General features: G+C 43.1%; 1 protein-coding gene across 3 annotated transcripts in view; it reads left to right on the forward strand.

The window, feature by feature from the left end:
- Positions 1-4,288: 4,288 nt before the first annotated feature.
- ARHGEF3 (Rho guanine nucleotide exchange factor 3) overlaps positions 4,289-16,390 on the forward strand; it is a 63,161-nt gene continuing 51,059 nt past the window's right edge. For 2 of the 3 annotated variants that reach the window (XM_078610512.1, XM_078610513.1), the window contains exons 1-3: positions 4,289-4,538; positions 8,472-8,538; positions 15,895-15,957. In XM_078610512.1, the coding sequence (XP_078466638.1) occupies positions 4,453-4,538; positions 8,472-8,538; positions 15,895-15,957 (216 nt within the window). In that variant the 5' untranslated portion in view covers positions 4,289-4,452. The remainder of the gene's footprint in view (positions 4,539-8,471; positions 8,539-15,894; positions 15,958-16,390) is intronic. The other variant, XM_078610514.1, reaches the window with a different exon arrangement.

Consider the following 16,390-nt stretch of genomic DNA (forward strand, 5'->3'; position numbering starts at 1 on the left):
TAGGGCCCCTTTATAACATGTGCTACAGCCCCCGGCACGAGTTTCATCCGGCACGGCTCGTGACCAAAGATGCCTCGTGCCCTTCGCGCAGCGCAACGAGCTGCTAAGTTCGCTTCTTTGCCCCCGTGAATGAAACTGCAATACGGCAACAACAACAAGTGATAATTGGTTTTTTACCCTTCTATCTGGCAACAAAACTGACACCTCCTTGTAAAAAGGTGTCAGTTTTGTTGCCAGATAGAAGGGTAAAAAACCAATTATCATATTTTTACTGGCAAATGAGGTTCCCATAGTGTAGATGCTTGCCCCGAGCTCTCATACTCTGATGGTGCATTGTCTTTGAGTTGTGCGCCTTTTGGCGTCATCTGGTCCAACCCATGTGAGACTAGGCTCTAAGGAAAGCTGTCTCGGGTATGGACCAATCAACTTCAAGGACAATGCACACTATCAGAGTTATGTCTTTTGTTTGTATTATGACTGCAGGTATTGCGGTCTATGCAAACATGACTCCTTGTAAAAAGGTGTCAGTTTTGTTGCCAGATAGAAGGGTAAAAAACCAATTATCATATTTTTACTGGCAAATAAGGTTCCCATAGTGTAAACAACAACAAGTGTAGGAGCTCCTGGAAGCGATCGGAGACGTTGGAACGCAACGCGTCAACCTGCGAGGGCGCCTCGCTGCAACGGCGCCTTAACCCCAATGTCGCTGTGCGCCGAACAGGAAGGCGTTCCAGTCGGAGTGGTCTGACTGGTCGCCCTGCAGCGTCTCGTGTGGCAGTGGCGTCAGCTCTCGGTCCAAGGTCTGCATCGGAACGGGCGCTTGCAAATAAACACATTCCTGCGGAGGGAGCTGGTAGGAACGTTGGGTTGCTCGGTCAATGGCCTGCAGGGTCAACGGCGGCGTGGTGTATTCCGCAAATATGGCCGACTGTGAGGGCGGGCACAAGCCGGCGTGAGTAGGTTAAACGTTGAGTTTTATAAGGGCACCACGGGGTGACCAGCCCCTCCCCAACCAGCCCCACCCCTCCCGCCCATCACCCAGCCCCACCCTCCCCTCTCCACCCAGCCCCACCCCTCCCATTTTTGGATGCACGACGGACGGACGGACACAATAATCCCCTGTGGGCTGGTGTAACCAGGAGGTTCCTACCAGTATTATTGGATCAACGCTTGTTGCCGTATTGCAATTAGTAAGGTTTGTCACGTAAACAGAACATACCAATTCGTTACGAGTACAGCAAAACCAGTGTGTTGGAGAGCCAAGCCACAACATTTACAAACTGAGTACGACGTTTCGCCAGTAATTACAACTAGCTTCATCAGGCAACAGCCAGATTTGTGAAGCATTCACAAGTACTAGCCCATCTGATGACCCATCAGTGTTCACGTTGCCAGCACCCGCTTGTGGCCCAGCCTGCCGATTCTATTAAGCGGTCAATTGTTTAAACATTGCGGTGTAGCGGCCTCTAGTGGCTGCAGGGAGGGGGATCACACGAACCCATAGCATAGAACATACCAGAGGTGTGGACTCGAGTCATGTGACTTGGACTCGAGTCAGACTCGAGTCATGAATTTGATGACTTGCGACTCGACTTGGACTTGCATAACAATGACTTTGTCCCACCTATGAGATGTGGACTCGAGTCATGTGACTTGGACTCGAGTCAGACTCGAGTCATGAATTTGATGACTTGCGACTCGACTTGGACTTGCATAACAATGACTTTGTCCCACCTCTGGAACATACCAATATATACTGACACTGACACGATATTAGATGCGTGTATGATTAGCTTAACAATCGAAGTGTTTCAATTGATGTGCTGTGAAGGAGGGTCATTGCCCGAAACGTCACATTTTTATTTTAAGGTCAATTCCAGGAATATCCTTGTCAAAACCCAGACAGGTGGGAAACTTAGCTCGTGGATAGAGTTATGTACGACAGGCGTTATAGACTGCATCAGATCTACATTTTGGACAGTAAAGTGACGTGCATACAAATGAACGTTGTGTAGAGAAGTTCCGACGGACGTACTCGGAGACGGAGGTAAGTAAAGGGTTTTCGCCAGGGTTTATTACAGCTTATCAATATTACACAGCAGGATACACAACTCCCAGGGGTTAGGGGTCCTACTCTGAGTCCGGGTCCCTGTCGGCTAGCTCCGGTCTCTCTCTCGTGTCGGATCGTGGACGCACCTCTACGGCCACCACCGGCTTCTCCCCAGACTCACTATTCGATCCCTCTCTCTACCCCTGGTGCCCTCTTCACCCTGCTTACTTTACCCGTTCCCATAGTGACCCCGCTTACGTCACGGGGTATCCCTTAAGTACCCTAGGAGACGTGACGTCATCGCACTGAACGGCACACCTGACGTCACGTCCCCATTTTACTCCTCTACAGTTGTACCACACTTGTCAACCTTTGGATGCCACTCCAATGCCTGTCTGTGTGGCCTGCCCTCCTCCACCCTGCCACACGTGTGAAGTTCAACACACCGTACATATATAGCACTGAGCCATACTCTTTGGTTCTTTCGGTAAAGTCACGTAGGTATAAAATAAATTAAATTAAATAATCAAATTTTATTATTTTATTTTATACCCACGTGACTTTACCGAAAGAACCAAAAAGTATGGATCCCTGCAGTCACGAAAACTTTAAATCTAGCACTGAGCCAGTGTGGTGGATTGACAAACAGGGGCTGTCTGTACATCACATGACAATTACTCTGACAAAGACACCATGTGTGTGTGTGTGTGCCAAATACAGGTAATTTGCATGAGCGTTACCTTAATTACGGCTTTGGTTTTCAGGCCCAAATGTTAATCCAATTATTATAATTGTGAGTCAACTTAGGCTATGATGTATCACGAACGAAGCTAACGGACTCGTGGATACGCATTATTATTGATATACATTAACGGTATATTACGGGGCAGTACGTACTAAATAAAACAACATCACGACAGCGCTTGTGCCAGGCTAGGTGCACCATGAGGTATTATCAATGACGGATTACTTCACAGTCTGCTTCGGTAATGGTACATATTGCTCCCCCACCCGCATCAATGCATTGACATTCCAGTTGTGTTTATGTTTGTTATGAAATGTAGACACAAATGGTAACCCGGTCGGTCAACGTCGCCTTTGGTGTCTTGTGGGGAGCGGTGGCGCAGCGGTTAGTGCGCTGCGCTACGAACCCACACCGTGTCAACCCACACGCTTTACCCCGTATTCTTGTACAGGGATATTGAGTTGTCAGGTCCATACGGCGTACAGCCGTTTCAATACGGGCAAAAAAAAGAATGTTTGTGTCTATTTGTTTGTGTTTCTCCCTTGTGATGGGACTTTGTGGGATGAACGTTGAGATTTATAAGGGCACCACCGCCACCACGGGGTGACCAATAAGGTTGTTCTGTAGTAAGGTAGGGCACTGATAAGGGGTTGACAGGTGTGTGTGTATCCACATATCAAGCAAGCAGCAGCAGAAGGGTGCAAGATCAGAGACAGCATAGCATGATGAGAAGCATCATTGACATCAATTATCAAAATTAATATAAAAAAAACGTTTTGCATAGTAATATAATTTTGGTCTATTTGTTTGTGTTTCTCCCTTGTGATGGGACTTTATAGGATGAACGTTGAGATTTATAAGGACAGTCTGCATAAACTAACTACCACGTGTTAGTAGTGCAGGCTGCACTAGTGGGTGGGTGGGATCGTTGTCTTGGTGTCTACTAACTACCACGTGTTAGGGATCGTCCATAAATGACGTCACGCGATTTTTGGACGATTTTTGACCCCCCACCTCGTCACACGGCGTCACAAAAAGTCAAATATGACGTCACAAAGCTCTGCCCCCCCCAAACCATATTTCCATTTTGCTTCAAATCGTTTTAAACTATTGTCATTGTAGTGCGTATTTAATGTGGCGCTGCACTCTGATGTTGTAGGAGAAAACATTTATTAAAAGTCTATTTAATTAAGTAGAACGTGTTGTCTATATTTAGTTAAAGTTGCGCATTTTGATGTGACGTCACATTTCTCAAAACCCCCCCCTCGTCACAAATGTCTGACCCCCCCTCCCCCCGCTAGATGCGTGACGTCACTTATGCACTCGTGGGTGGGAGGGATCTTTGTCCTGGTGTCAACGGCCCAGCGAGCCGGGCAACGCGCCACGATTGGTCCAACGCCTTCCCCCCCGGGCGGTCGCCACGGCAACGGTTGTTTGGCGCGCTCTGATTGGTCCGTTCAAAATCCGCCCGTTGTTTTTGAACGCAAGCCCCGCCCACCACCACCACCGCTGCCACCACCACCACCTCGCTGCCGCCTCTGCTAAGTTTCAAGCAAAAGTTTGGCGGCGTTCGTAACCTTATGCATAAAAAACACCCACAACACCCCACGACCATTAAGCGTATTGTTTTACGTGTCTCGATACGTTCACCCTAAAAATGCGGCCTCAAGCGACGAAAAGCCGAGCCGCGTGCGAGGAGAGGCCTCACGAAGCGGACACACCGCGGATAAAGGACCCGCGAAAGTGAGTTGGGGCCCTCATCTCACACGACACATCTACTGCTGGATGAAGGCCTCGTCCCGCATTGATCTGTGTGTGTTGTGGCGATGTACGCGTTGATTTGGTCGATCACAAAGCGCTTCGCTCCTCGGCTTGCTCCCACCAAACCCCTCCTCCCATCCGCTGTTGTTCCTTGACCATCGGGACAGATTCTTAAGTTCATCACCAGTTTTAATTGCTCTGTTAAACCCACGCGTTGCTCTATAATCCCATGTGTTCGTCATACCACCGGTTTTATTCCACGCATCCCCTTCCCTACGGGATTGTTGCAGCGGCCACGACTTTATGGGGCCAATAATAACGAATCGTAAATATTCGTGCCTCAGATTTGGTTTAATGTAACGAACATGCCAGGAGAACGTGTCTTGTGTTGAGTTTCCAATCATCATCAGACGTGTATGTATCTGCGTGCTGTGTTGAACTTCTTTCGCACCGTACGTAGCCGACCGTGCTAATCGAAGGTTGAGCGATAGCTGAACTGGTGGGTGAAGGGGATAAATAATCCACCTACCACCATTATAAGTTCCCACGACTGTACTTGGGTGAATTGTTCAGGGACACTTTGGTTCAGGTGGTCCATTGGCTGTCATTCATTTGTTTGTTTTACGTATAAACGCGTTCATTAATCGTTAATTTGCTCACTTTTACAGGAAAGTTTTAGTGAGTCGTATTCTAGGATGGTTCAGCAGTAAGTAGGGTGTTGGAATGATTAATAAATACTTGAGTGCATTGATGGATTTGTTTGTCTGTCAGGCAGGTAGTGGACCCCTTATCAACCTAGTGGTTTTGTGTTATATTTAATCGCTTTGGTAATGAATTGACGTGGCATATTTAGCTTTGTCTCGTCTATACTGCATTTTTTTACCGTACATAATGGTCGGTTCCTTTAAGCTACTTGTATAATTCGCGTGCAATCATCAATTTTGCACTATTTGATGCATGTATTGTAAGAATGTGTTTAATCAAGAGCATCCGTCATTGTGTGCTTAATGTTTACAATACGGTATTTAAAAATGCCAATTTTAAATGGATATACACCATTGAAATGAAGGAGAAATTATAGAGAAAGCAACATTTTATTTCAAAGTCTCTACATTTCCCAACGATCTTAATGCACTTGCTGAATATTTGAACACGCCGTATCAAATGGAGCCATCACTATCACAATACACTTTAGAGAAGAAAGATGGTAATTAGAAATCAGTGGCATGTATATACACGAATCGCCCCGTTTCTGCTGGATACTTTTTGTCTGAAGTAAAACGAGTGTCTAAATGATGTAACATTCACTTACCCCTGCCCTTGTAATGTGGAATTTTAACTCCTGGTTGATAGTGACTTTTTGAAAGCGTTCACATACGCTAATTATGTTTGAAAGTCAACGGTCTTGAGATGCATTTAAACTTCGAGATCTTAATCTGTACGAGCAAAGGAAATGATGGGCTGGATTACTGCTGTGATTTTTTTTTGTATTTAAAAGTGAACTGACCAAGTTAAACGGCTCTCCTGAAATCTGATTATATACGGAATGTCCAACGCAATCTTGATGTAAAACATTTATGTCTACACACAACTGCCTTTTGTTTACAATTGAATGTATATGTTCGTTTTTTTTAATTTGACATACCTGGTGCTTTAGCAACATTTAATTTTTACGTAAAAATAAACTTGTAAATGCGGTAATTTTGCAATTAAATTTGTCGTCAACTAATTTTAAATCATGTGTATTATCGACTCTTACTGTGTGAAGTAAAAATGTTATTATATAAAAAATTCACTGCCTGGTGAAGACTGCTCCGTGCCATTTAGGTTAATGTGGGTTAAATAGGTAATATTTTGCGCTTAGTGGTGTAGTTAAGTGGGTAGCATGGATGTAATTGCTTAGTACTTAGTGCTGCCTTTTATAAGTCTAATTGCACCCTGAGACAATCTGTAGTTAGTTAAACGCTATACTCTTTGGTTCTTTCGGTAAAATAAATATTTCTAACTACGTGACTTTACCGAAAGAACCAAAGTGTATGGATTCCTGCAGTCACGAAAGCTTCAAATCAAGCTCAACACTGTCCCAGTGTAAGACTATGTTGAGACCTACAGGGGGAGCTGTGTGGACATCCTTTGGAGAGGCTGGTGTGCGTTAGTTCATTGTGCCAACGTAATCACTGACTATTGTACGCTGCTTGTGACAGAGTGGTGCACTTGCCAAAAATTGATTTCGTGGTTTAAAAATATGGTAGTGGAGGGGAAAAAAGTATGAGTCATAAGACGACAAGAATACACACGATATGCCCGTAGAATCCTTACCGTCAGGATTGTTTGCTGCTGATGAACAGTAGATGCCAATGATGCTGTGTTTACGTAATTAGGGACCATGAAAGAGTTAAAATGCTCAAATGAGAACAAATGCCAATATATTGTGTATAGAGCTGAGGGGTGGCTCAGTGCTTCTCACACATTGCATTATTAACTCATCCACCTGAATTGATTCATACGCCCCCCCCCCCCCCCCCCATTTCACGAAATTGCACAGCTCACTGTGGTAGTGTACGGTCAAACAAAACCTCATGACGCACAATGTCGGATGGGGGTTCTTCATCCGGCAGTGGTCTGACATTTGGCTTTGAATTAATATAATGTTATAATTAATGTAGAAATACTATATTTAAAAACGTGTGGCTTTTTTGCATTACCCTTTAATAACCAACTGTCTAAAGTTACGTTTTAACAGATACAGGTGGCTACTAATCAACATCTTTAACTGCATCTTGTGCTCAGTTTTTTTGCTTTCATTCACAATGACACGAAATAAAGGCTCTCAAAACAAAAGTGCATCGTGCCAACTTGAAAGTGGCACGCGCTCGCGGCCCACGATTGATTCAAACTATTGGCAAGAAGCAGTTGCTCCCGGCAAGCGCCTGCCTCCTATTTATTGCGAACACACAGGCCTGTCACTCAGTGCCATTGGTGGCCCGTGGGGATTAGAGGCAACTGAAACCCTGGGCTTTATATAAAGGATTTCCCCTGGTGCATCTTATTGCGCCGGGTGGATGATGGTGGGAAGGTCACCCTTGCAGCTGCCCTTCACATTAAAACTTGATGGAGCCAAGAGCACAATAAAAGTGCGTTTCAAATCCCCAGAGAATATATTTGACATTGACTCACCAGGGACTTGTTGGAACGAATTTGCTAAAAATTGAGAACAGAGTTGGTGAACCTTTAACAATCCCTGGATAACTAATGATTGCTAAAATCTCAATGTTAAACACTTTTTTTGTGGCCATAAAAGAGAAGTAAAGATACAAATTGCGTCACCTTTCATTACGATGATATTAACTTTAAGATGGTAGGCCCCTCTTTGAGCTGGACTTGGCTCTCGGCGTATTAGGAATCATACCATTCATGTTTGGTGATCCCAATAGTAGGTACACACCACACTAGAGCATTTACACCACACGCAGACTTTCATTTCTGTAGATAAAACTTTAATTCATTTAAACTAATTATAATTATTTTGTAATCTAGCAATAGAACATGCCTCAATTCCAAAAGGCTTGTGCCTTAGTTATGGTCGAGTGGTGGGGTGGCTGTTATGTTAATTTCAAATGAATATCATCTTGCTTTCTTCCCCTCCATATATAACTCTGTAAAGAAGAGCGAACCAGTAATGCAAACCGAAGACAATTTCATCCGAAAGATACAATTTTAGCCACACATCATGGCATGCATTATTTTGACTGACCTAGGTCTTTATTACATTTTGGTAAGAGGAAATAGTGATTGCGGTAGGAGTCACAAATGATAAAATGTCTGCTGGTGACGTCTTGACTGCCCGTAATGTGAGTGAGCGTGCAGAGCTGATGTTTGTCCTTTACCTTGTCTGCTCCACGCGTGAATGTGCAGGCCTCCCATCCGAAGGGGAAGTTCCTTCACCTTTCTCACCCCAGGTCCCTATGCTGACTCCACACTGGTAAGAGAGCAAGGCATGCAGATACACTGGCTATGCCTACCCCCACATTGGTAGAAATGAAACACATAGAGGCATACCTTTTCCATGCATCCCAGCTCCAGAATACCATTTTTGTTATCAGCTTGAATATGTATTCAATGCAAATCATTCAGCAAGGTTTTCATTGCTTCGCCCTAAAAAGTACAATGTTATCTTGGATTACTTTCGCAGTTGCTGCCTATATTAGTTCTTGAATGTACAATGCAATGGAATTCTGCTTTTTATTTTTATCTCTCTCACCCCCACCCCACCCATCCCTCATTCTCTTGCTGCCCTCTTTGCTTTGTGGTACACCCACTCACTCCTTTGCTGTATCGCATCCTTTATGTTTCCAGTACCTTTTGAAGGCCAGTTTTAACTTAATCGGCGAATGTGTTGTGTTTCTTATCCCGAGTGCATATTGATCCAATATTTTTTTGCGTAGACCGATGCATTTTTAAGCAACTTTGGGCCCAATTTTCCTCCCAATTAATTATTCATATAGTTGTGTGGTCCTTGAATGACAAAAAATGGGTCCTTTTTGCAATTTCAACATTTCTGAAGGTAAATTATGATTTTGCCTGCATTAAACAAACCTTTAACTTTTAACAATGCTGATGATGGGATGACGGTTGAGTTAGAGCACTTATACTGGAAGGTCACCAAATAAGATATTTACACTAAACAATTTATTGTTATTTTACCCGGTAAGGCCTACTAAGCTACATAGCTCTTTTTCTGAAGCGACCTGGCCACAACTGATAGCTCAACAAAGTGGCTTATCATGTGGAAATGTATAGCAGCCATATACCCTAAAGGCATGTTTTAAAATGGAGGGAAAAACTAGAGGACTCGGAGAAAAATCCACGTGGCCACGGGGAGAACATGCAAGCCCCACATATACAGGCGTCAGGGTTGGGATGGAACCCATTGCCTCCTGTATACCAGTCGAGGTAGTTAACATCTCGCATCGAATTGATAATCTGGCCACTACAGAATGAGGTATGCAGCTGCACAGAATTAGTAACTTTACCTTCAACACTTCAGAGTCCAGGATCCTGCTTTGGATAGTGCTTAACTATACATGTTGACATGAAAAGCGACACCTTATACCATCTAAATAAAAAAAATTCATTAACAAAATCTTGTCTTTGAAAATGGCAGAGTATGTCCACTTAGCTTAATTGTTTCATCCTATTGTGTGGTAATGGGAACTGCTTATTGAAGTGAAAATTTATAATTTTATTCTACACCCATGCTGAGACACCCTATTGGGTGACATCTGGGAGCAAAGGTGCATTGCTCAGCATTGGAGTCATTATCTAGCATTGGTCAATATTGCAATCCGCATCATAACCTGAACACTGGAAGTGACGCTAACGCCTGGATCCCCGTTCTGGCAAACATTCTGCCACCAAATATCTGCATAGACGTGCAGACTCCAAAGAAGTTACGTTTTCTTTCCAACAACAACCTACCCATCAACCTAAACCTCAATAATGTACCTCGCTGGCGACTCCCGATTCGCTTTCTGGGATCGCAGTGTTACTGTCCTCGAATTTTACCCAGATCGATAAGAACGCTGGCGAACAGTGGAACAGCACTGCTTCTCGTTTGAAATTCCGCGAAGACACTGGTGTACCGTTAATCACATAAAACATCAACAGACATCTTCATGAATGGAAAATCGAAGACAAGCCAAAGTACAATTGTGGCCACGTAGCCAAAATTATGGACCATAAAGTGAACCACTCACTGTAGCCTGTGCTACTTAAATCAATGGAAGAGCAGCAAAACTACACGTGGCTAGCAGGGCTTGATATTGGTATTTAGCTCCTGAACATGTTTTTCCATGTGCAAGAATAGAATGGAATTGGTTTATTTTATTGAGTGTGCGGAGATGGCCTTTGGTTCTCCAAGTGCCATGGTGCCAAACGAGATGACCTTTCCATTAGATGGAAGTCATTAATGAAAGCAGGAACCCAGCAAACTAAAATATCGCAATAAAGTAGCAGTCAGCAAATCCATTTGCACAAATCCACGTCCTGCTGGATATCTGTGAAAAATAACTTGATATCTCATTTGATTGCTCCAGTCTAAAAGATTTTGATTCTGAAATCTGGAGGAAATACTTGGATGATCAAGTTCCGTACACCTAGTGGAATAGTACTTTTTAGAACAGGCAAGCACATGTTGTAGATGAGTATAGGTCAATTAAATATTAGGAGTGTGTTGCACCAACCTTAATGTGTGGGTTGTCTTGAAATCTATTGTTTGTTATTATTAGGTATCATCAACAGAAAAATAGAAATGCTCTTAATATCTGTTATTTTGAAAAATAAGCAAATGAGCTTGAAGTCTTTGCTCATATTTTATATATTCTGGACACTATGCGTGGTACATGTACGCATATACGTGTTCATTACTTTTAATTGCACGCAGTTCCTATGAAAACAATTGTAAATCTTTGGCTGTATTATACACACAACATAACATTTCTTAACAGCAATTTTGTAACTACAACTTGAGTTTACTCAGGCCATTCACATGATTGAAAGCAAACATGAAATGCTTTGGTGCACACAATTTCCAATAATTCACTGTCACAATATACAATTTGAGCCATCTATGCACATGTATAAGCAAACTTCATTCTAAAGCCTTTCATTATAATGGTATGTATATGGTTGATGTTGTCCCGCACCTCTGATTAGCACGATTGGCTACGTACGGTGCGAAAAAAGTTCAACATACATACAGCACATACGTCCAGCCTCTTCAGAAGCGGACCCCTGGTGATCTGCGAGGCTACCACAGGGGGTCCACGGAAAATCTAAATAGTATCATTAACAAGGAAATGTACACATTTCAAATAACTAGTGGCATGTGGTGGTCCGTGAAATGTTTGGAGGTTGATAAGAGGTTCACACTCAAAAAGGTTGAGAACTGCTGGCTTAGAGAATGTTGGAATCAATGGTAATGGATATTTGCCAATACCACCACAACATGTGTGTACTGTAATCCTAAACAGTTTTCATTTGGCATGGCAGGAGAGAAAATGACTGATCTGGAGAAAGTGTATTTTTTGCTTTTTTCCATAAGCTTTACAATGCTATCATTTGTGAGAATTGCATCAAATGCTCTCCCAGGAATTGATCGATAAAGCAAGACCTCTTTAGGTGAACGTTTTTTTTCTTTTTCCAAAAACATCGGTTGCGTTGATATTTACATATATATGGTAGCAATTGTGTATCTTTTTTTGGCATTGTACTTTACAGTTACCCACAGGCTTGGCAGCTTGGCACATTGTTTTATTTGCTCTTAGATGCTAAGCAAGGTCAAGGTTATTTATACATTGTTTGGATGGGCAACCTTAGGGGGAGACGTTGAGGTCACTACAGGATGTGGTGTGGGCTCCCATCTGGGCTTTACTTCAAACCAATGCCCTGACATGGCACTTCAAACCAATGCCCTGACATGGTAATTCAACCATTGCCCTGACATGTGCTATAAAAAGTGCTGTCTTATAATTTGAAACTCAAACTAGATATTCTCACTTATTTATGATGATCGTAGAGAATGTGGTTTTCGTGAATAAGAAATATTAATGCCAGTAAACTATAAAAGCTCAAATTTCACTACAGATAAGTATTAATTTAGGAATGGCAAACTTAGACACGAGTTAAATTACAAAAAAATTTGTAAACAAGAGGCTTCTTTGTAAAAAAAGGTGTCAGTTTTGTTGCCAGATGGAAGAGTAAAAAAACAATTATCATATTTTTTACTGGCAAATGAGGTTCCAATGTTCTTCTTGGTTCTTTCGGTAAAGTCACGTAGAAGGGAAGTAATAAAATAATAAAAATAAAACATAATATATTTTATTATTTGATTACTTCCCTTCTACGTGACTTTACCGAAAGAACCAAGAAGATGAATCCCTGCAGTCACGAAAGCTTTAAATCGAGGTTCCAATGGTGTAAATGCTTACCCCGAGCTCTCATACTCTGATGGTGCATTGTCTTTGAGTTGTGCGCCTTTTGGCGTCATCTGGTCCAACCTATGTGAGACTAGGCTCTAAGGAAAGCTGTCTCGGGTGTGGACCAATCAACTTCAAGGACAGTGCACATTATCAGAGTTATGTTTTTGTTTGCATTATGACTGCAGGTATTGTGGTCTATGCAAACATGACTCCTTGTAAAAAAGGTGTCAATTTTGTTGCCAGATGGAAGGGTAAAAAACCAATTATCAAGAGGCTTCTTGTAAAAATTGTTGTTGTCATTCCCGGTAGTTTTCCCAGTTCTAAATATGATCTGAATTACATACACATATACATAAGACTAAAACATTAAACTGTGGCCGTCTTGGCGATTTCCATATGTGCTTAGAACATTGGCATCTTGCCTCAACAATTTAGTGAAAGATGATGGAGGGCGGTGTATGTTTTTATTCTTTAAAATTGTACCAAGGTACATGGTGTTCCGGGACACACATTGTAATTGTCGTGTGTACCTTTGGAAATGTGATAATCCACGGCAGTCACCCTCCTTTCCTCTCCTTCAATTATTAATTTGCTAATACCTCGAGTCACCAATTGGGCCCCAGTGTGACGTCTTCTCCAGGTGCCGAGGACAGCCGCGCTGTGAATAATTTAAGAGCGTCACGCGCGGTTTTCTGCAGCCGTTGATGCACGCACAAGGATGCTCACACAATGGTCTGTTATTGTGAGCACCTAATTGTCGGAGCACTTCTGGACTTATTTATTTTCGTGTAAAGTTTGCTAGATATTGCAGTGTTTAGTTTACATTCTAGTAAAAAAACAACTGTTTTGTAAGGAGTGCAGAGCATTTGTTTTGGTGGCTCCCTTGCTGACCGCTTGCTATGTTGTAGGTTCCGCATTAGTCTTGTGTCGGTACAGCTACCTCCAATGTCAAACTTCCCTTATCAGTCAAACAGGTGTAGCTGTTACCTGTCAGTGGTGCCTATATCCCTCAACTCTTGAACTCGCATCCAGCCGTGCCAACACCAGATAATCTGTAAATTAAAACAAACCCAACAACTGCCCTGGGGACATCATGCACCGACACAACAGCACCCCCACATCCGCCCACATTGACGTACTTAAAACTAAATTCTGGCCCCATTTGCCCAGACATTTGCAATGCTCCCTTAACGACGTAGCTTTGCGTAGCAATCTCTGCTGGTGTATATCCCGTTATCAATCACATTGCCAAGACCAACACTCGGAGCATTCCCTCTTCATGAGTCGACAGCATTTGAGGTTGTGCTAAAAGTTAGCTCGGTGGGGTCCTCGTGGCTGGCACCTTTGGACGAATGATTGCCAAGCCCTCTGGCTGTTGCGCGAACTTCCGTGCACCTTTGAAATCGTATGTGTCAAAGCAGTCCAATGCTTTTTAGGGCAGCAATTTGGACTCCTTGGAAAACCAGAAGCGGACATGTATGGCTGTCCCGGTGGTGCATGCCCCCATGATGTCAAAGGCCCTTCCCCATAAGCTGTCCGTTGCTGAGGATGTATTGATCCTACAGAACACCGTGCATGGACGGTGCTTGATAGGGAGTCTCGCAGGCCATGGTCATAATTATCAGGGCAATTACATATTTAGCTTTTTCTGGGACATTTTCTTTAGAAGGCCCTGGAAAAGCAGAAAGTACAGGGATTAGAAAGATATTCTGCCAGGCAGCCATGCAAGGAGCTGGAGATGGTTGGTGGCATTCTTGATGGACGCCGCCTTTGATCTCGTAAACCAGGCTTCAAGGACAGTTGGTGCTGCAGAGGGGAATGTGTGTACATGATGGTAAAGGGAGGTGTTGGTTGGATGACTTTGTCGGTTAAGAACGCTTTTGTGTACGTCCGTGTCATTTATGCAACTGCAACACACAATGCTGCGCAATCTGCAAACACGGAAGCGAATATATTCAGAAGTTTTCAGCCAATTAATCAGTGTTTATACATGTGGGAGGAAAGCAGAGCACCTGGAGAAAACCCACATACAGATGAGACAGGGTATTGCACCTTGACACCCATGGGAAGGGAGTTTCCCAACATATTTGAGATCCCCCAATCCTTGCCTCCACAGTACTGGATTAGGAGTTTGATAGTCTGAAGGAGCCAAATGCATCCTTTTGTGATAAGAAGCACAGAGTCAACTAAACTCGCGCAAAATGGAGCAGGGGTTCTCGAGGTTTGGAGGAGTCCTTCCATTTTTACAATGCAGGGACTCGTCCACTTACGTACGAGTTAGGTTCCAGAGGTCTATTCGTAATTCGATTTGTTTGAAAGTCCAACTTCACTCCTGTCGATTCCAAACACGTTGTACGGCATGTACACTAAACACAGGGAATAGCTTTAAATGTTGTATAATCTCTTCTTGGTTCTTTCGGTAAAGTCACGTAGAAGGGAAATAATAAAATAATAAAAATTAAACATCATAAAATAATTCTCACGACGTTTTGGCCACAACACAAGCAGCCGTCCTCAGGTGAAGAACAGGTCTGTCGGGAAGACAGCATCTGAATGAAACAACACCAGGCTTGGAGCGTATATTTAAGCTGGGTTGGAGGGGGAAGAGCGCCTTGACAAAATAATTTGCATATCAAGAGGGAAATGCAGATATGGGATTAGTCACTACTTGTGAAATGCGTAGGAGGTGGGTGGAGGGTTTCAAAGTCATATTATGCCCGTGCATTATGCAGGATTAGCAGCATCAAAGGGAGGGGATAGGGGTAGCATTAATAAAGGGAAGGAATGTTAATAGTATGTAGCTGCAGTAACTAAACCACCATGTAAAAAACTAAAGTATAAACTACATAGTATCATCAGTATACTAAATATACTCTCCAATAAGCTGAGCTACTAACAGTAAGTAATATATTACATGTAGTTTATACTTTAGTTTTTTACGTGGAAGGAGGAAGCGGGGACTTCTAGAGGAGTAAGGCAAGGGCCAGGGGGCAGCCTGAGAAATTAGCTACGTATAGGGCTCCCCCAATCTCAGGAGCTAAAATATGACCTGCCAGGGAGGCTCTCTCTTCAAAAAGAGACTCTTGGTCATTGAGTGATCTGATCCTGTATGGTCTGAGCAATGTAAAGCAAATACAGTACATGAACCCTAAGATACATAGCATACGAACCTGAAAGGCACTATCACTGTCTTTGCACCTTGTGACTGCGAGTTTCTGCTCATTAAGAGATAAGAACAGACCTAACTACAGATTAGATTTTCCACGTGTACCACTCGTGGTGGCACAAGCCACATGTGTAGTCTGTTTTGTTTGCATGAGGCCAATAAGTGTGTATGTGTCGCTCTGGAACGGTTGCAGAGAAGGAAGAGGAACCGCAAGCAAGATGCTGACTCTGTCAGTCTCTATAGCCTGGATGTGAAGGTAAGGTTGTGATGAGGTTTATTGTGGCCAGGTGATGGGAGAACAGATTAATAGTAGTCTTGAGTGTGTTGTGTTCTGCTTTGAATATTTAATCTTTGGCTGCGAAATATCCCACAGCATTAGTCCTCTGCAGTCAAGATTCTGTTAAATCACAGAAGGCAAGGAGCCAACTATTTGCATCTCGTGACTTTATTGGCAACCAGTAAGCAGGGCGAAGTCTCTTTCATGTCGAAAGCGACGTTAGTTGCTCTGCAGAGAGTGCCCTTTTTTTGTCTGAAGCTTAGCTATAATAGAGCAGTGCTTAAGAAGTACTTAGGAAGTACTGCTTTAAGAATTGTTATGCTATGGATTAACACCAAAAAGTGTCAGTTCTAGGCTATGATGTCTTCTTTTAAATGCCACTCGTCAATACTATTTCTGGTTTACGTGGTTA

This window comes from Lampetra planeri, chromosome 34 (assembly GCF_965212315.1).
Source record: "Lampetra planeri chromosome 34, kcLamPlan1.2.h2, whole genome shotgun sequence".
Classification (NCBI taxonomy): domain Eukaryota; kingdom Metazoa; phylum Chordata; class Hyperoartia; order Petromyzontiformes; family Petromyzontidae; genus Lampetra; species Lampetra planeri.